Consider the following 20,439-nt stretch of genomic DNA (forward strand, 5'->3'; position numbering starts at 1 on the left):
TGTACCCACTCCCTTGGAGAACTCATTTGCTCCCATGGCTTCAACTACCATCCATACGTGGATGATTCCCAAATCTACATCTCCAGCCCCAATCTCTCTCCTTCTCTGCAATTTCCCATTTCCTCCTACTACAAGACACCTCTTCATGGATGTCCCGCTGACACCGCAAATTTGACATGTAGACAACAGCGCTTCTTATCTTCTCCCCCAAATCCGCTCCTTCCCATAGACTTTCCCATCACTGTAGACAGCACCACCCTCCTCCCTGACTCACAAACCAGTAACTTTGGAGTTGTCCTCAACTGTTCTCTCTCATTCGACCCACATGCTCAATCTGTCACTAAATCCTGTTGCTTCAGCCTTCACTTCATTTCTAAAATCGGTTCTTTCCTTTCATATATGTCAGTGAGTTGTATTTACTGTACTTTCTCTGTGCACTTGGGAGTCACAGGGTTATGGGTTCTAATCCCAGGTCTTCTACTTCATTCATTCATTCATTCAATAGTATTTATTGAGCGCCTACTATGTGCAGAGCACTGTACTAAGCGCTTGGGATGAACAAGTCGGCAACAGATAGAGACAGTCCCTGCCGTTTGACGGGCTTACAGTCTAATCGGGGGAGACGGACAGACAAGAACAATGGCACTAAACAGCGTCAAGGGGAAGAACATCTCATAAAAACAATGGCAACTAAATAGAATCAAGGCGATGTACAATTCATTAACAAAATAAATAGGGTAACGAAAATATATACAGTTGAGCGGACGGGTACAGTGCTGTGGGGATGGGAAGGGAGAGGTGGAGGAGCAGAGGGAAAAGGGGAAAATGAGGCTTTAGCTGCGGAGAGGTAAAGGGGGGATGGCAGAGGGAGTAGAGGGGGAAGAGGAGCTCAGTCTGGGAAGGCCTCTTGGAGGATGTGATTTTAAAGTAAGGTTTTGAAGAGGGAAAGAGAATCAGTTTGGCGGAGGTGAGGAGGGAGGGCGTTACAGGACCGCGGGAGGACGTGACCCAGGGGTCGACGGCGGGATAGGCGAGACCGAGGGACGGCGAGGAGGTGGGCGGCAGAGGAGCGGAGCGTGCGGGGTGGGTGGTAGAAAGAGAGAAGGGAGGAGAGGTAGGAAGGGGCAAGGTGATGGAGAGCCTTGAAGCCTAGAGTGAGGAGTTTTTGTTTGGAGCGGAGGTCGATAGGCAACCACTGGAGTTGTTTAAGAAGTGGAGTGACATGCCCAGATCGTTTCTGCAGGAAGATGAGCCGGGCAGCGGAGTGAAGAATAGACCGGAGCGGGGCGAGAGAGGAGGAAGGGAGGTCAGAGAGAAGGCTGACACAGTAGTCTAGCCGGGATATAACGAGAGCCCGTAATAGTAAGGTAGCCGTTTGGGTAGAGAGGAAATGGCGGATCTTGGCGATATTGTAGAGGTGAAACCGGCAGGTCTTGGTAACGGATAGGATGTGTGGGGTGAACGAGAGGGACGAGTCAAGGATGACACCGAGATTGCGGGCCTGCGGGACGGGAAGGATGGTCGTGCCATCCACAGTAATAGAGAAGTCTGGGAGAGGACCGGGTTTGGGAGGGAAGATGAGGAGCTCAGTCTTGCTCATGTTGAGTTTTAGGTGGCGGGCCGACATCCAGGTGGAGACGTCCCGGAGGCAGGAGGAGATGCGAGCCTGAAGGGAGGGGGAGAGGACAGGGGCGGAGATGTAGATCTGCGTGTCATCTGCGTAGAGATGGTAGTCAAAGCCGTGAGAGCGGATGAGTTCACCGAGGGAGTGAGTGTAAATGGAGAACAGAAGAGGGCCAAGAACTGACCCTTGAGGAACTCAAACAGTTAAAGGATGGGAGGGGGAGGAGGCTCCAGCGTAGGAGACCGAGAATGATCGGCCAGAGAGGTAAGAGGAGAACCAGGAGAGGACAGAGTCCGTGAAGCCAAGGTGAGATAAGGTACGGAGGAGGAGGGGATGGTCGACAGTGTCAAAGGCAGCAGAGAGGTCAAGGAGGATCAGAATGGAGTAGGAGCCATTGGATTTGGCAAGAAGGAGGTCATGGGTGACCTTAGAGAGAGCAGTCTCGGTAGAGTGGAGGGGACGGAAGCCAGATTGGAGGGGGTCTAGGAGAGAATGGGAGTTAAGGAATTCTAGGCATCGATTGTAGACGACTCGTTCTAAGATTTTGGAAAGGAAGGGTAGTAGGGAGATAGGACGATAACTGGAGGGGGAAGTGGGGTCAAGAGCGGGTTTTTTTAGGATGGGGGAGACGTGGGCGTGTTTGAAGGCAGAGGGGAAGGAGCCCTTGGAGATTGAGTGGTTAAAAATAGAAGTTAAGGAAGGGAGGAGGGCAGGGGCGATGGTTTTAAGAAGGTGAGAGGGAATGGGGTCCGAGGCGCAGGTGGAGGGGGTGGCACTTGCGAGGAGGGAGGAGATCTCCTCTGAGGATACTGCAGGGAAGGATGGGAAGGTAGGGGAGGGGGTTGTTGGGGGGGAGGGGAGAGGCGGAGGGGTGACTTTGGGGAGCTCAGACCTGATCGTGTTGATTTTCGTGAGGAAATAGGTGGCCAGATCATTAGGGGTGAGAGATGGGGGAGGGGGAGGAACAGGGGGCCTAAGGAGAGAGTTAAAGGTCCGGAACAATCGGCGGGGGTGACGGGCATGGGTGTCGATGAGGGAGGAGAAGAAGCTTTGCCTGGCGGAGGAGAGGGCAGAGTTAAGGCAGGAAAGGATAAATTTGAAGTGTGTGAGGTCGGCTTGGTGCTTGGACTTTCGCCAGCAGCGCTCAGCAGCTCGAGCATAGGAGCGTAGGAGGCTTCTACTTGTCTGCTGTGTGACCTTGGGCAAATCACTTCACTTTTCTGGGCCTCATTTACCTCATCTGTAAAATGGGGATTGAGACTGTGAGTTCCATGTGGGACAAGAGATTGTGTCCAACCCGATTTGCTTGTATCCACCCCAGTGTTTAGTATGGTGCCTGGCACACAGTAAGCACTTAACAAATACCATTATTATTATTCTTATTATGAGAGAGAGCAATATAACGATGAACAGACACTTTCCCTATCTGCAGCGAAATTGCAGTCTAGTGGGGGAGGCAGATATTGTGTAAATAAATACATTCCAGACGTGTGTAAGTGCTGTGAGTTTGGCGGAGGGTGGGGAGATAAATAAAGGGAGCAAGTTAGGGCGATGCAGAAGCGAGTTGAAGAAAAGTAAGAGAGGGCTTAAGTCAGGGAAGTCCTCTTGGAGGAGATGTGCCTTCATTAAATCTTTGAAGGGCGGGGAGAGCACTTGCCTGTTGGATATGAAGAGGGAGGGCATTCCAGACCAGTGGCAGGATGTGGGCGAGAGGTCAGCAGTGAGATCGAGGTACAGTGAGAAGGTTAGCATTACAGGGGCCAAGTATGCGGGCTGGGTTATAGAGGAGAGTAACGAGGTGAAGTAAGAGGAGATAAGGAGGTTGAGTGTTTTAAAGCCAATGGGGAGGAGTTTCTGTTTGATGCGAAGGTAGTTGGCAACCCCTGAGGGTTCTTGAAGAGAGGGGAAAAATGGCCGGAATGTTTCTGTAGAAAAATGATCTGGACAGGAGAGTGAAGTATGGACTGCAGTGTGAAGAGACAGGAGGCTGGGAGGTCAGCAAGGAAGCTGATAAAATAATCGAGGCGGGATAAGGTAATTGATTGGATTAATATGGAAGCAGTTTGGATGGAGAGGAAAAGGTGGGTTTTAGTGAAGTTGTGAAGGTCGAACCAACTTGATTTAGTGATGAATTGAATATGGGGGTTGAATGAGAGAGAGGAGCCAAGGATAACGCCAAGGTTATAGGCTTAGTGGTGCCATCTATAGTGCTGGGAACATCAGGGTGAGGACACACGAGGCTGGAAAGTTCTGATTGTAGACATGTAATAATGTTGATATTTGTTAAGCGCTTACTATGTGCAGAGCACTGCTCTAAGCGCTGGGGTAGATATAGGGTAATCAGGTTGTCCCACGTGAGGCTCACAGTTAATCCCCATTTTACAGATGAGGTAACTGAGGCACAGAGAAGTGAAGTGACTTGCTCACAGTCACACAGCTGACAAGTGGCAGAGCCGGGAGTCGAACTCATGACCTCTGACTCCGAAGCCCAGGCTCTTTCCACCGAGCCACGCTGCTTCTCATTTGTTAAGTTTGAGGTGACGGGTGGACATCCAAATTGAGATGTCTTGAAGGCAGGAGGAAATGTGGGATTGCAGAGCGACAGAGAGATCAGGGCTGGAGATGTAGATTTTGGGTAACATCTGTGTAGAAGTGATAGTTGAAACCATGGGTTTTCCAAGGGAGTGGGTGTAGATGGAGAATAGAAAGGTACTCAGAGGGACCATTAGGAGTGGGCACTGGAGAAGAGAAGGTAGATTTTAGGGAGATCACACCTGATCATTTCAATTTTGTTAGTAAAATATGTGGCTAGGTCATTAGCAGAGACAGATGGTGGAGGTAGGGGGAAGGGAGGTTTGTGGAGGGAGTTAGAGGGAGGTTTGTGGAGGGAGTTAGAGAAGCAGCATGGCATAGTGGATAGAACAAGGGCCTGGGAGTCAGAAGGTCATGGGTTCTAATCCAGGCTCTGCCACTTGTCTGCTCTGTGACCTTGGCCAAATCACATAACTTCTCTGTGCCCCAGTTACCTCATCTGTAAAATGGGGATTGAGACTTTGTGCCCTACATGGGACAGGGACTCTGCCCAACCCTATTTGCTTGTATCCCCACCCCAGTGCCTAGTACAGTGCCTGGCACATAGTAGGGGCTTAACAAATACCATAATGGTAATAATAATAATAGAATAATTAATAATAAATGTCTGAAACAACTTGCAGGAGTAGAGGGTATGGGAATCAAATAAGAAGTATAAGTATTGTGGTTGGGCAAAGAAGAAGGCAGAATTAAAGCAGATGAGGATGAATGTGGCCAGACAGGTGTCTGGATTTCTACCAGAGCCTCTCGGCAACTTGAGCACGAGAGTGGAGGAAGTATACTGTGGAGGTGATCCAGGGTTGTGGGTTAGTGGTACAAGTTTGGCAGAAGGATAGAAGAGTGAGGGAGTTGAGTTCAGTGGAGGGGTTGGTGTTGAGGGTTTCAACTTGTGCAACTGGAAAAGGCCACTAATGGGCCAAGATGGCTTTAGAATACCGGGCGGGGGGGCGGGGGGAAAGGGGTGGGCGGTGGTGGCTCAGTGGCTCAGTGGGGGAACAGGATAGATTTATGTGGAGCGGATGTGTGGGGGAGAGAGCAGGTGAGGAGGTTGTGGTCAGAGAGAGGAACTTCAGAGTGTGTGTGGTGGGGGGGAGAGGAAGGTAGAGATTGTGCTGTGTGTGATGGTGATGAGATCAAGTAGGTGCCCAAGTTGATGAGGGTGTGAGGTGAGGTGGAGAAGGAGGTCATTGGAGTTAAGGAGTGAGAGGAAGTGGACTGTGGAAAGACAGTTGAGGTTATCCACATGGATATTGATGTCCTCAAGGACGAATAGAGACTGAGAAAGAGAAGAATATGAAAAAGGACTCAGAATGGTTCAGAAGGTTGGAGGAGATAGGTGGGGAGCAGCAGGTGACCATGTCTAGTAGTTGGAGTACCCTTTGGGTTTTTGATGTGTTCATCTCATGCTCAGGCCCAGGGCACCTATATACATAACTGGAATTTAGGTATGTATGTATGTATGTATTTCCTTCCTTCCTTCCTTCCTTCCTTCCTTCCTTCCTTCCTTCCTTCCTTCCTTCCTTCCTTCCTTCCTTCCTTCCTTCCTTCCTTCCTTCCTTCCTTCCTTCCTTCCTTCCTTCCTTCCTTCCTTCCTTCCTTCCTTCCTTCCTTCCTTCCTTCCTTCCTTCCTTCCTTCCTTCCTTCCTTCCTTCCTTCCTTCTCTGTTTCCCCCTCTAGACTAGAAGCTCATTGTGGGCTGGAGGCGGGGAGACAAGAGTCAAGGAGGTCAGAATTAGGCCAAAGTGGAAGAGGATAAGTGCTTGGATCCCTCTTACACTGCGAACCCTGTGTGGGACAGGAACAGTGTTCACTTTATCTTGTATAAGAGGCCTTCCCCGTTTAAGCCCATTTTCCCCCAGCTCCCCCTCCTTCTGTGTCATCTTTGTACTTGATCTTTCCCCTTTGAGCATTTGGTATTCTCTCCACCCTCTGCCCCACAGCACTTATGTACATAGATTGTTTATATTAATGTCTGTTCCCCACTAGACTGTAAGTTCCTTGTGAGCAGGGAACAGATCTACCAACTCTGTGGTACTTTACTCTCCCAAGTGCTTAGTACAGTGCTTAATTGATTAATTGATTTACAACATTAATTGATTGAACTACAACAGTTGATTGATTGACCAGCAACCACTGAAGATTTTTGAGGAGGGAAGGTGAAATGCCCAGAATATTTCTGGAGAAAGATAATTCAGGCAGCAGAGTGACATAAAGAATAAAGTGGGGAGAGAGGCTAGACCACTGTGTCAGCCTGCTCTCTGATCTCCCTTCCTCCTCTCTCTCCCCGCTCCAGTCTATTCTTCACTCCGCTGCCCGGCTCATCTTCCTGCAAAAACGCTCTGGGCATGTCACCACTCTTCTTAAAAACTTCCAGTGGTTGCCTATCAATCTCCACACAAAACAAAAACTTCTCACTCTAGGCTTCAAGGCTGTCCATCACCTTGCCCCTTCCTACCTCTCCTCCTTTCTGTCTTTCTACTGCCCACCCTGCACGCTCCGCTCCTCTAACGCCCACCTCCTCACCATCCCCCGTTCTCGCTTATCCCGCCGTCAACCCCTGGTCCTCCCACGGTCCTGGAATGCCCTGCCTCCTCACCTCCGCCAAACTAATTCTCTTCCAAACCCTACTTAAAGCTCACCTCCTCCAAGAGACCTTCCCAGAATGAGCTCCCTTTTTCCCTCTGCTCCCTCTACCCCCCCTTCACCTCTCTGCAGCTAAACCCCCACTTTCCCTCTGCTCCTCCCCCTCTCAAGTCCCATCCCCTCAGCACTGTACTCGTCCGCTCAACTGTATGTATCTTCATTACCCTATTTGCTAATGAGATGTACATCATCCTGATTCTATTTATTTGCTATTGTTTTATTGAGATGTTCTTCCCCTTGATTCTCTTTATTGCCATTGTTCTTGTCTGTCTGTCTCCCCGGATTAGACTGTAAGCCCGTCAAAGGGCAGGGCCTGTCTCTAACTGTTACCGATTTGTACATTCCAAGGGCTTAGTACAGTGCTCTGCACATACTAAGTGCTCAATAAATACTATTGAATGAATGAATGAATGAACAGCAGGTTGGGAGATCAGAAAGCATGCCTACGCAGTGATCCAGCCGGGATAGGATGAGTGATTTTCCTAATGTGGTAGTGGTTTGGCTGGAGAGGAAAGGGCAGATCTCAGCGATGTGAAGGTGAGACCAGCAGGTTTTGGTGATGGTTTGGAATAAGAGAGCAGAGTCAAGGATGACACCAAGGTTGCGGGCTTGTGAGATGGGAAGGATGGTAGTGCCGTCCACAGTGATGGGAAAGTCAGGGAGAGAACAGGGTTTGGAAGGGAAGATAAGGAGTTCACTCTTGGATATATTGAGTTTTAGGTGGCGGGAGGACGTCCAGGTGGAGCTGTCCTGAAGGCAGAAGGAGATGCGAGCCCAGAGGGAGGGAAAGAGAACAGGAGAAGAGGAGTAGATTTGAGAGCTGATATTTGAAGCTGTGGGAATGAAAGGGTTCACCAAGGGAGTGATTGTAGATGGCAAACAGAAGGGAACCATGAACTGACCCTACAGTTGCAGAAGGAGATGCGAGCCCAGAGGGAGGGAGAGAGAACAGGAGAAGAGGAGTAGATTTGAGAGCTGATATTTGAAGCTGTGGGAATGAAAGGGTTTACCAAGGGAGTGATTTTAGATGGAAAACAGAAGGGAACCATGAACTGACCCTACAGTTAGGGGATGGATGGGGAGGGACCGGGAAGGAGCCTGTGAAGGGAACTGAGAATGAATGACCAGAGAGATAGGATAATGCCGAGGTTATTGGCTTTTGAGACAGGACCAAGTGCTGACTATAGTAATAAGGAAATCAGAGGGAAGACAGGGTTTGGGTGGAAAGATGAGCTCTGTTTTAAGCATGTTAAGTTTGAGGTAGGGCAGATAGAGAGTGAAGGCAGGAGGTAATGTGAGGCCTGGAGTGGATGAGAGAGGTCAGGGCTGGAGAGGTAATTTGGAAATAATCCACCTAGAGGTCATAGTTGAAACCGTGGGGGCAAATGAGTACTCCACGGGTGTGGGTGTAGTTGGGGAGGAGACAGAAGAAGGCTGTCAGAAGGAGGGAGAGGGCAATTGTTCAACAGCAAATACTCCTTTCTGCTGAATATTTTCACTTGAGAAGTAGTATGGTCTAGTGGATAGAGCACGGGACTGGGAATCAGAAGGACCTGGTTCTAACTGCAGATCCTCCACTTGTCTGCTGTGTGTCCCAGGGGAGATCACTTAAGTTCTCTGTGTCTCAGTTTCCTCTTCTGTAGAATGGGGATGGAGACTTGTGAGCCCCATGTGGGACAGGGATGGTGTCCAACCCAATTATGTTGTATCTACCCCAGGGCTATTACACTGTCTGGCACATAGTAAGCGCTCAACAAATATGAAACAAAACCAAAAAAAGCATTACTTCGCCATCTAATTTAGCCCTTGATTTTTCACACAAACGCCACAGCTTCCTTTTTTTGTAAATTCAGATCAACCAGAATATCAGAACCACGATAAGAACCATTCCATATTTTTGGTCTTCCCATCCCAAAGGATCAATAGTACTTAGCCTCATTGACTTTCCTCCCCCTGGTGATTCCCCTCCAGGCTCAGATGCTGTTTCTCTGAACCCCACCAGACCCTACCTATTTGTTTTCTTCCCCATTCCCCCTCCCCCACCACCAGTCTCTTGCCAGCCACCCTGCAGTTTTTAACCCCACTAGTCCTTCTCCTTCCCTGGGATTTCTCTGCTGTTCTCTTCCTCTCACCCTGCGTCTGCTCTTTCACTTCTCCATTCCTTTTCCTCTGCTCTTGTCCTTTTCTTCTTTCTTGGAATTTCACTTTCGATCTATGCTTTTACCTCACCCAATTGCTTCCAGTGCTGCTGCTGCTGCTTGCTGCTTGATATTGCTGTAGAATGGCAGTACCACTTAATTATTTCATTGCAATTGCTGAGACAATCATTAATTCTCCCATTGTCTCTTACGCTTTATTGAATCGTGTCCAGCATCCCGGGATGTTAATATTATAATAATAATAACTATAGTGTTAAGCATTTGCTATGTGCCAGGCACTGTACTAAGTGCTGGGGTGGTTAATAATAATAATAATGTTGGTATTTGTTAAGGGTTTACTATGTGCAGAGCACTGTTCTAAGTGCTGGGGTAGATACAGGGTAATCAGCTTGTCCCACGTGAGGCTCACAGTTAATCCCCATTTTACAGATGAGGTAACAGGCACACAGAAGTTAAGTGACTTGCCCACAGTCACATAGCTGACAAGTGGCAGAGCCGGGAGTCAAACCCATGACTTCTGACTCTGAAGCCCAGGCTCTTTCCACTGAACCACGAAGCAAATGGGGTTGGACACGGACCCTGTCCCATGTGGGGCTCACAATCGCAATCCCCATTTTACAGATGAGGTAACTGGGGCACAGAGAAGTGAATGACTTGCTCAAGATCACACAGCATACAAGTGGCAGAGTCAGGATTAGAACCCATGAACTTCTGACTCCCAGGCCCTTGCTCTATCCAATACACCATCCTGCTTCTCTGTTCAACTGCAGCAATATGAACTTGATTAAAAGCTGCTGAAACAAGTGCATGTGATGAAAATAAGCACGGGAAGCAGCGTGAAATAGTGGAAAGAGCACAGGCCTGGGGGTCAGAGGATCAGAGGACCTGGGTTCTAATCCTGACTCTTGCCATTTATCAACTTTGTGATCTTGGACCAGACACTTAACTTCTCTGTGCCTCAATTACCTTAACTGTAAAATGGGGGTTAAGACTCGGAGCCCTGTGTGGGACACGGACTGTGTCCAACCTGATCAGTTTGTATCGGTCCCAGTGCTTAGGACAGGGCCCGGCACCTAGAAAGTACTTAACAAATACCATTAAAAAAATAAATAAACAAAAAGAACAATCTGAAAGCATATTGGAGGTAGCCAAAGACCTCCAATTTTGCCGCTGGCTCTCTTGCCCTAGAAAATTGGGCCTATAAAGCTGATGTATGTGATAATTATGGTATTGCACTACTGCCTGAATCCTGTTGAGGGCAAATGCCCTCCTAGGGTGTTTATCCCTGGTCACATTATCTTAAGTAGGGGAAGATAGACAGTGAGAATGAGATTAAGAACAGGGATAAATTATATAAATTATTTGTCCAACCAGCAAGGTGTTTCAGGAAGTAAAGTTAAAGCTCTGGTTTGGAAGGTATATCCTTGATTGCCAAAATTACTTTTTTTTTGAGCACTGAACTTTACATCATTGAAGAGCAGTAAGTAGTCTTTTGCTCTTGGGTTTCAATCCCAGCTTTATATTTACCTATAAAATGGGAGCAAGAAATGGTGCATAGCATTTGCTTTTCTCAAAGATTTATGTCAAAATCATAGTTCAGCCATACATTTTTTATTCTAAAGAGTTTATGCCAGATGCAAAACCAGCGAAAGTAAAAAAATCATATGTAACTGAGAAACTGTGAACCTATGCCTTCTGAATAGTTTTCAAGATACCACTTCCTGCATTTCTTAATTTTTGTGATTGCCTGAGAGAGAATTACATAAAATGACACTGGATGCCTGGAATTGCTGTGTCTCTGTTAACTTTGCTAGTATTTGTGTGTTTTCTTGTAGCTCACCACTCATCAGGAATTGTGGACGTTTATTGTGACAAATCTGGCCAGTGTGTATATACGAGAAGGAAACAGACACCAAGAGGTGGGGGACATAGTTCATTTATCAAGCTTTCCAACTTAATGTTGTACTCAGTGCATGATGAGGTCTGTTGCTTCTCTTCTTGCCCAGACACATCTCCAGGACTCTCCAAAACCTCAAACTCAACATGTTGAAAATGGAGCAACTCACCTTCCTTAATCCTAAATGTTCCCATCACAGTCAGTAATACTACCATAATAATAACGTTGGTATTTGTTAAGCACTTACTATGTGCAGAGCAGTGTTCTAAGCGCTGGGGTAGATACAGGGTAATCAGGTGGTCCCACTTGAGGCTCACAGTTAATCCCCATTTTACAGATGAGATAACTGAGGCACAGAGAAGTGAAGTGACTTGCCCACAGTCACACAGCTGACAAGTGGCAGATCCGGAATTCGAACCCATGACCTCTGACTCCCAAGCCCGGCCTCTTTCCATTGAGTCACACTGCTTCTCTGATGAAGTGCTCCCTGTCTCTAAATCCTGCAACCTTTCTATCTTCAACTCTTCACTGTCTTTCAATTTTCAGATTAAAATCTATTGCCAAATCATGTCAAGTCTTCCTATACAGTCCCTGGATCCAACCCATCCTCTCCATCCATAAAAACTGCCATTCTGTTTGAGAGTCATGTCATATTCTTAATTAGATTGCCATGAGTTTCTTCAGTGGTATTTCTGTATCTAGGTTCTTCCAAATCCAGTCTACACTGTGTTCATTACACTTTTTTCTACTCCCCAGAAACTTCTAGTGACTTCCCATTTCCTGCAACATCAAGCAAAAGCTTACTGTAATTGGTCTCCGCCAACTCACCCCAATCTACACATCAGATCTCTACACCTTGAATTTCCTTACCCCAGATCTGACATTTTCCCTGCTTTCCCTATTTTTAAAGCCCACTGTCAAATGGAAGCCTTTCTGTCACTAAACAGTACTAGTCATGTGAACCCAGTAGTCACCTATAAGTTCTTGAAACCCTTGAATTTCATTTCTTGACCTTTGGTTACACATTTCTTGACATGTGGGTATACAAACACACACATATATGTAATGATAAATATATAACTATGTGCATATTTATGTGTATTTTTATTTAGTATTTTATTTGTAAATTCAAAAAATATGTCTATTCCATTCAAATATACCTAACCATGATAGGTTATAGCCTCCGATGCCCATTATTTGTAAACAGTGTTTGTATGTCTCACTCTTCATACATTCAGCACCTTGAGGGCGCTGAACATGACTCTCCCATTGTAGTCTCCAAAAACATTTATTCATTCATTCAATAGTATTTATTGGGCGCTTACTATGTGCAGAGCACTGTACTAAGTGCTTGGAATGTACAAATCGGTAACAGATAGAGACAGTCCCTGCCCTGTGATGGGCTTACAGTCTAATCGGGGGAGACGGACAGACAAGATCAATAGCAATAGCAATAATGGACAGAAGACGCGATTCAGGACATTAGATTTGACAGATATATGTGTAGAGATAGTAGCTGAAGTGTGAATTGAGCCTTTATGGATTCCCCCAAGCTCCACAGAGAAGCAGTGTGGCACAGTGGATAGAGCACGGGCTTGGGAGACAGAGGTCATGGGTTCAAATTCCGGCTCTGCCACTTGTCAGCTGTGTGACTGTGGGCAACTCACTTCACTTCTCTGTGCCTCAGTTACCCCATCTGTAAAATGGGGATTAAAACTGTGAGCCCCTTATGGAACAACCTGAACACCTTGTATCCTCCCCAGCGCTTAGAACAGTGCTTTGCGCATTGTAAGTGCTTAACAAATGCCATCATCATCGTCATTATAGGCTGCACTGGCTGAGGTTCTCAGAGAACATGGGAAGTACAAAACTCGGGGAGGAGAGGAATGAAGTTAATGCTGGGTGAAAAGCAGGCAGATGGGGATTTGGGCCAGTGGGATGAAAGGACAGGGATGGGATGACCTCTCTCCTCTGCAGCCTTGCATTCTGCCTTAAGGTCGTAACTTCTTAATGTCTTCTTAAACATAAGCTTGACATTATCCTTGACATCTCTCATCCAGCTCACATACTCAAACAGTCATGAAATCCTATCAGGTTACCTTCACAGCATCTCTAGAATCCACCCTTTCCTCTTCATCCAAACTGCTACCATGCTAAATATGCATGCCCTCATTTTCAGCCTTGAATACTACATCAGGCACCTCCTTGTCCTCCCTGCTTCCTTCTCTCCCCTCGCCATATTTCACTCTATGAAAAGTACAGTCCATACATTCCCTCTACTCAGAAACTTTCAAGGGTGCACATCCACCTCTATATTTAACAAAAATTCCTTAAGGCATTCAATTCAATCATATTTACTAAATTAACAGTAATAATAATAATAACAGCAGCATTTGTTAAGCACTTACTATGTACCAGGCACTGTTCTAAGCCCTAGAGTAGACAAGGAAATCAGGATGGACACAGTTCCTGTCCCTCATGGGAATCATAGTCTTCACCCCCATTTTACAAATGAGGTAACTGAGGTAAAGAGAATGAAATGACTTCCTCAAGTTCAGACAGCAGAAGGGGTGCAGAATAGGGATTAGAATCCAGGTCCTTCTGACTTCCAGACCCATACTCTATATAGGCCATGCTGCTGATCTCTTACTACAACCAACCCAACCTGTCTACTACACTCTTCTAACGCCAGTTTACTCTCTGTTCATCAATCTCATCTACCCCGCGCATGTTCTCCATTAGTCCTTGTATTCTTCCTCCTCTCTCTTCTTCCCTCAAATAGTACTTGCAGCTAGTTGAAAAAGGAGCCTGCAGTGCCAATAGGATGTCTGCTATAAAATCTGAATTGCTTTCCTCAAGAGTGGTTTTGCTGCATCAACTGAATTCTCTTGACAATATAATTTAGAGTGCTTTGCTCTCTAAAAGGTCTCAACAAATATAACTAATTGATTGATAACTGTTTCTGCCTTTTACCCATAGTTGTACAGTTTATTGGAAAGAATAAGCCCAGATCACAATTTCCCTGTAAGGTAATAATTTTGAATTATAACTGAATGTAATTTAGACTGTACAAAAGGTTTCTGATTATCTGTTCGCAGAGTATTGTATGAACTGTATAAGTATAAATACGCTGGAATTGTTGTCTGAATATTTGGAAGAAATGAATTAGCTTTTGTTTTAAAGTAGGCAGGTTTTTGCAACCTGAGAAATCCTCATAATCATCAATTGGACCAAACCACAAATCCAAACCAATTGCCATAACATTCTGAATTTTATACTAGTTATTCAAGTTCAAAGTCCGTTAGCAATTAGCTAATGTCGATATTTACTGTTAAATCTGGAATTTGCCATTTTCCTATTAACTATATTTTATGAAGTAAAACAATTTGTCCATAGCTCTCACTGCCTCAGGGCAGCTGCTTTCTACATCCGAGGTCTCTTCTCTTTCTTTCAAGGAAGATATAATGAAGCAAAGTGAGTATCAAATATAAACTCATTTCCCTATGTAAAGAAATTCCACCCTAAGAACTTTATTTAAATAGTAAGCCCAGAATTGAGTCTTTAATGAAATTTGTAGCTATATGGCAAATAAACATTTTCCCACAGTAGCTCAGTCTTGATGTTATACAATAATAGGAAAGAATGCCTTATTTAGACTGGTTGATTGTTTGATATTTGAATTTACCCTTCCAGTTGCTTAAAATATATTATAGGTGTTATGTATGATTTTTTTCTTTAATAAATAGAGACAGTCAATAAAATATATAGAAAGAATTCAAGAAGCAAACAACAATAATTATTTTCAAATTTAAAACAAGCTGATATATCCTTGTATTTTCATTTTTCTGTTATAAAATGAATTTTTTCTGGAAGGTAGGAATAGAGTTGAATGTTTAAACTCAGTTTGATGACTTGCGATGATTCGTTATTATTTTCTCAATAATGAAATTAACATTTCTTACACATAGGAGGTTTTTGCGAGAAACTCTGAAAATGTCAAATGCAGAGGATTTGAATCGGTTAACTGCCTGCTCTCTTGTACTCCTGGGACACATATTCTATGTTTTGGGAAACCATAGGGTGAGCTTTGCAACGTTCTGTTGTTTCTCTGTCAATGAGAGTATTTCTTTAAATTAATTGAAAGTATAATCATCCATTCTAATTCATTCACTCCACTGTATTTACTGACCACTTACTGTGTGCAAAGCACTGTACTAAGCACTTGGGAGAGTAAACTACAACAACAAAAGGACATTCCTTGCCCACAGCAATCTCACAGTCTAGAGTCTGCCATAATAGTAATAATAAAAATCATGTCTCTCCCTCCAGTAAGATTAGGTTCAGTTCAGTTTGGGTGTTAGAGGATCTATTAAAAATTTTTATTCTGAACTTCTTTGATGAAAACAATGTGAAATTCAAGAGAAGATTTGCAATCCATTTTTTCAAAATTGAGTAGTTAAAGAATCATGAAGCAGTTTTACTTAACCTTCTATTTACATAATTTTGCCTTAGGCATTTATGCTCCTTTTGTTGTGAAAGAATAGGTAAACTCTTCTTCCCCAGGGTATTTTTTGAAAAATATTCATCTCCTTTCTCCTCACCCTATTTCCCCTCCTACTGACACTTTAACTAGCTAACTTGACTTTTCATTCCCTACAGCAATTAGGAATTCACCTAGTTTCTCCACCGCAACACTTATGTAGATATCTTTAAACTCCATTACTGCTCCCAAATTTATTTATTTATTTTTGGTCGTGTCTCGTCTGCTAGAATTTAAATTCCTAGGGCACTAATTATGTTCTATTCCTTCAGGCACAAAATAATGCTCAAGAAATACTAGTGACTGATTTACTAGTATAAGCAGGTGATCCAAAATATAGCCTATTTGAAATAGAATAAATGTAGACATTTTTATTCCATTTCCAAGAAGTAATCTGTGATTTTTTTTTGCCTTGGCCAGGAGAGTAATAATATGGTGGTGCCAGCCATGCAACTGGCAAGCAAGATTCCAGACATGTCTGTGCAGCTTTGGTCTTCAGCTCTGCTGAGAGGTGAGTTAAGCAACAGCGTGGCCGAACAACCCTTGTATGTGAAAGTTTATCTTTAGGAATACCTGGGGTAACAGGAAAAATCAATACCTAATTGCATTCTTTGCAAGTTCCTACATAGAGCAATTGAAAATGGCAGCAGTACTGCTGATAAGTGATCCTTTTGAAGGACCTGGGAATAGAACTTTCCAAGCCTGAGTGACCAGAACTGAGTGAGTCTGATTTTATACTACATTCTCAAACTACCACTGCAGATTTCTCCCCATAGGAGGACCTCAAAAATAGGAAGAAATAGGGAAAAAAGATGCCTTTGGGGGTTGCCTGCATTTCTTCCTTTATGTAAACTTTCATTTAGATATTTAAGCTCTAGAGGCATGAGATGAATTTTGAAGTTGAGAACCCTAAATAATGGCTGGAATGGAATTGGGTGAGTTGGAAATGTCTACTCCACTGACAGGTTTTCGTTTTTTACCAGTTTTTATCTGGGGACTAAATGTCACACTAAGAGAAAGGACATTCTCTTATTCCACCAATGAAGTACAAGTGTTTCTTAATTTGTTTTAGTAATCTCTGAACCACAGTTTATTGAAATGAATTGCATAGTTATCGGTTCGCTCGGTGTCCATTTTCTTCATAAAACTTTCTCCGTAGAACTCATTTTTGCCTTTACATATCTTGCATTCCAATTTATTTTGCATTATTTAAGAATTTGTTTAGTTATCACTTCTTTTCCTCTTTCCAGTTTTATATTCTTTTACCTTGATTTTTGATTTCCATAAACTGATAAAAACCACAGAAATACAGATTGCCTTAGAATCCAGGAGCTATTATAGACTGCAATTTAAATCTCTTCCATGTGATGATATGTATCCTGAGTCTTTTGGCAAAACCTAGAATCAAAGCTTTGTCTAGTAGATAGAGCATGTGCCTGGGAGTCAGCAGGATCTCATTACAGTCCTGGCTCCACCATTTGTCAGCTGTTTGGCCTTGGGCAAGTCACTTAACTTTTCTGTGCCTCACATATCTCTACCATAAAATTGGAATTAAAACTGTGAGCACAACCGATTAGCTTGTATCTATCCCAGTGCTTAGTACAGTGACTGGCACACACCACTGAAAAAGTTAGAAGGTGAGTTAGGAGATAGAACAAATTTGAGGTCATCTCCCACTCCCTCCTGTGTCACCCTGACTCTCTCCCTTTGCTCTTCCCCACCTTCCTGCCCCAAGGCACTTATGTATATACCTGTAATTTTATTTATTTATATTGATGTCTGTTTACTTGTATTGATGCCTGTCTGCCCTGCGCTAGACTGTGAGCTTTTTGTGGGAAGGATTCTCTCTTTATTGCTCTATCGTACTTCTCCAAGTGTTTAGTACAGTGCTCTGCACACAGTAAGTGCTCAATAAATAGGTTTGAATGAATGAGTGAATGAATGTGTAATTTCCACTTTAATTAATTCATCTTTCTCTTTCCTCTTACTTTCTTAAAAAAAGTAAATAATTATCCCCAAAGTAGAGAATATTTTGCAGTTGGCTTCATTTTGATTATTATCGTTATTGTTATGATATTACATGTCAAGCCCTACTCTAGGCATTGGGATGGATGTAAGATAATCAGGTAGGTCCTTGACCCGAATGGATCTCACAGTCTAAACAGAAAAGGAGAAAATAATAATAATAATGATGGTGTTTGTTAAGTGCTTACTGTGTGCAAAGCACTTTTCTAAGCACTGAGGAGGATACAAGATGATCAGATTGTCCCACGTGGTGCTCATAGTCTTAATCCCCATTTTACAGGTGAGGTAACTGAGACACAAAGAAGTTAAGTGATTTGCCCAAAGTCACATAGCTGACAAGCAGCTAAACTGAGATTTGAGCCCATGACCTTTCCACTGAGGATCGCTGCTTCTTCACTGAATCCCTATTTTACAAATGAGGAAACAGGCCCAAAGAAGTAAAGTGAAGGGATTTCCCCAAGGCCACACAGTTGGCAAATACCAGAGCTGGGATTAGAACCTAGATCTAACTCTTGACTCCCAGATCTGGGTTCTTTCCACTAAGCCATGCTACTTCTTTGCTACAGATTGGACCTACTCCATTTTGAATTATATTGAATTCTGTGCTTTCAACATTTCTCTGTCTCTTTGTCTTCCAGACCTAAATAAAGCTTGTGGAAATGCAATGGATGCACATGAAGCCTCTCAGCTTCATCAGAACTTCTCTCAGCAGCTCCTCCAAGATCATATTGAAGCATGTAGCCTTCCAGAGCACAACCTTATTATGGTATGAAGACTCAGCCTTTTTAAAAAAGTATATTTATTTATCAGATTATTATTATTATGGAGATATGTTTGCTGTGAAGTAAAATTTTGGATTCTTAAGTCTCTTTCTTTTTCCTTGAGGTAAATATATTTTTGTCCTATTCTGCTTTTCAGTGGACAGATGGACCTCCTCCTGTACAGTTTCAGACGCAGAATGTACCTACTACCAGCTTGGCCAGTCTTCTGTGAAAGAGGAGACTGGGGAAAGGAGAATTGAAAGAAGGAAAAAACCATGTAATTTCTTAGATAATAAAAGCACTGTAGGAAAAATACAATATTCAAAAATACAGAAGTATAAAATACTATACAACTAATAGTCTTATGCTTATGAATCAAGAGAGTTTTTTGAGATAGTTTTTACAATAAAATTTGGTATGTGTGCATGTGTTCCTGATTGTTATAAACATAACCATCCTGATTGTTATAAACATAACCATCTTTTTTCACCTCTTAAATTGCTGTGTTACAGTGTATCTCAGAATTAAGAGTACTGTTAGGAGGTATGGAGGTGATATATCTGTGTAATAGATTTGTTTTGATTAGAATGCTACTCTGTTCTTGATAGATAAATTCTTAGATTAAAAGTAGTAAAACAGACACCCTGTTTTATAATAATATAACTCAAGAAGCAAGAAGTTGTCATTCTCCCTTGATGTGCATTAATTATATCATGCCAGGTGTTAATAAAATTAATAATAATTATGGTAGTTGTTAATGTACTTTACTACATGCCAAGCATTCTTCTAGGCACTAAGGTAGATATAAGGACTATGTCCACATAGTCTTTGCCCTTCATGAAGTTCACAGTCTAAGATGGAGGAATTAGGATTTAATTCCCGTTTTTCAGCTGAGGTAACTGAGGCCCATAGAATTAAGTAACGTTTCCATGCACATAAAGCAGATAAGTGATGAAGCCAGGTTAAAACCACATTCTCTGACTGCCAAGCCAGGGCTCTTTCCAGAACTTATCTTAATGTCCAACTTCACATCTGCCTCACTTTTCCCTGCTTAAGACTCTCTCCTGGGAATAGTTGTGGGGATACTTGGTGACCCTTCCCTTTCCTTTTATCTTCTATTTAGCATTTCCTCCCAAAATATTTGACTATTGCCATGTCACTCCTCCAGAAGCCCCGGAGAAGCTCTGCCATCCAGTCCTAACTCCAACACCATCAGTTCCAAAAACTGATTGTTTCTGGGGTGCAAGCAAGACGGGAAGAGGCAGACATGGACAGACTCCAAGGGGAGTCATTTTAGAATTCTTCTGTGCTGCGGTGCTGGATAAGGCATGACCCTTAAAACCCATCGATAGTTGAGCACTATAATGATAATATTGACGTTTTTTGTAAAAGTGGTATCTGTGGAAAAGGCTTACTTGTGCCAGATACTTTATGATCAATGGGGTAAATGAAAAATAATCTAATAGTAATTGTTGTAACTAACGAGCTTAGTATATGCCAAGAACTGTGCTGCGTGGAGAGTAGATACAGGATAGTCAGGACAGTCTTCATCCCATTGACTAAGTGTAAAGGGGAGAGACAACAGATTTCTGAGTTTACAAATGAGGAAATTGAGGCACAGAGAAGTTAAATGACTTGTCCAAGCTCAAACAACAAGTAAATGGTGGATCCAGGACAAGAGCCCAAGTCCCCTTGGCCCCCACTTCAGGCTGCTTCTCATTGTACTAAGTATTCAGAATGCTTTTGGTAGTTGTTTGGTAGTTGTTAAGCGCTTACTATGTGCCAAGCACTGTTCTAAGCGCTGGGTAGACATAGGGGAATCAGGTTGTCCCACGTGGGGCTCACAGTCTTAATCCTCATTTTACAGATGAGGGAACTGAGGCACAGAGAAGTTAAATGACTTGCCCACAGTCACACAGCCGACAAGTGGCAGAGCTGGGGTTCAAACTCATGAGCCCTGACTCCAAAGCCCATGCTCTTTCCACTGAGCCACGCTGCTTCTCAATGCTTACAATTCCTTAACTCCCATTCTCCCCTAGACCCCCTCCAATCTGGCTTCCGTCCCTTCCACTCTACCGAGACTGCTCTCTCTAAGGTCACCCATGACCTCCTTCTTGCCAAATCCTATGGCTCCTACTCCATTCTGATCCTCCTTGACCTCTCTGATGCCTTTGACACTGTCGACCATCCCCTCCTCC

The 20,439-nt window shown here is 43.8% G+C and overlaps 1 protein-coding gene and 1 long non-coding RNA gene across 6 annotated transcripts in view; one reads left to right on the forward strand and one right to left on the reverse strand.

Annotated features, from left to right (window-relative positions):
- Positions 1 to 18,986, forward strand: part of LOC114808723 (MAU2 chromatid cohesion factor homolog) — a gene marked incomplete at its 5' end in the record, with an annotated part of 72,365 nt that extends 53,379 nt beyond the window's left edge. The window contains 7 exon segments of one of the 3 annotated variants that reach the window (XR_003756516.2): positions 10,854 to 10,937; positions 13,895 to 13,944; positions 14,312 to 14,389; positions 14,884 to 14,995; positions 15,876 to 15,966; positions 16,074 to 16,175; positions 18,119 to 18,246. Coding sequence is in view for 2 of the 3 variants with exons in the window: in XM_029056546.1 (XP_028912379.1) it covers positions 10,854 to 10,937; positions 13,895 to 13,944; positions 14,312 to 14,389; positions 14,884 to 14,995; positions 15,876 to 15,966; positions 18,119 to 18,246; positions 18,399 to 18,473 (618 nt within the window). 3 annotated transcript variants of the gene reach the window in all.
- LOC114808725 overlaps positions 1 to 20,439 on the reverse strand; it is a 72,071-nt gene that overhangs the window by 6,022 nt on the left and 45,610 nt on the right. The window lies entirely within an intron of this gene.

The sequence above is a fragment of the Ornithorhynchus anatinus genome (assembly GCF_004115215.2).
Source record: "Ornithorhynchus anatinus isolate Pmale09 chromosome Y5 unlocalized genomic scaffold, mOrnAna1.pri.v4 Super_Scaffold_Y5, whole genome shotgun sequence".
Classification (NCBI taxonomy): domain Eukaryota; kingdom Metazoa; phylum Chordata; class Mammalia; order Monotremata; family Ornithorhynchidae; genus Ornithorhynchus; species Ornithorhynchus anatinus.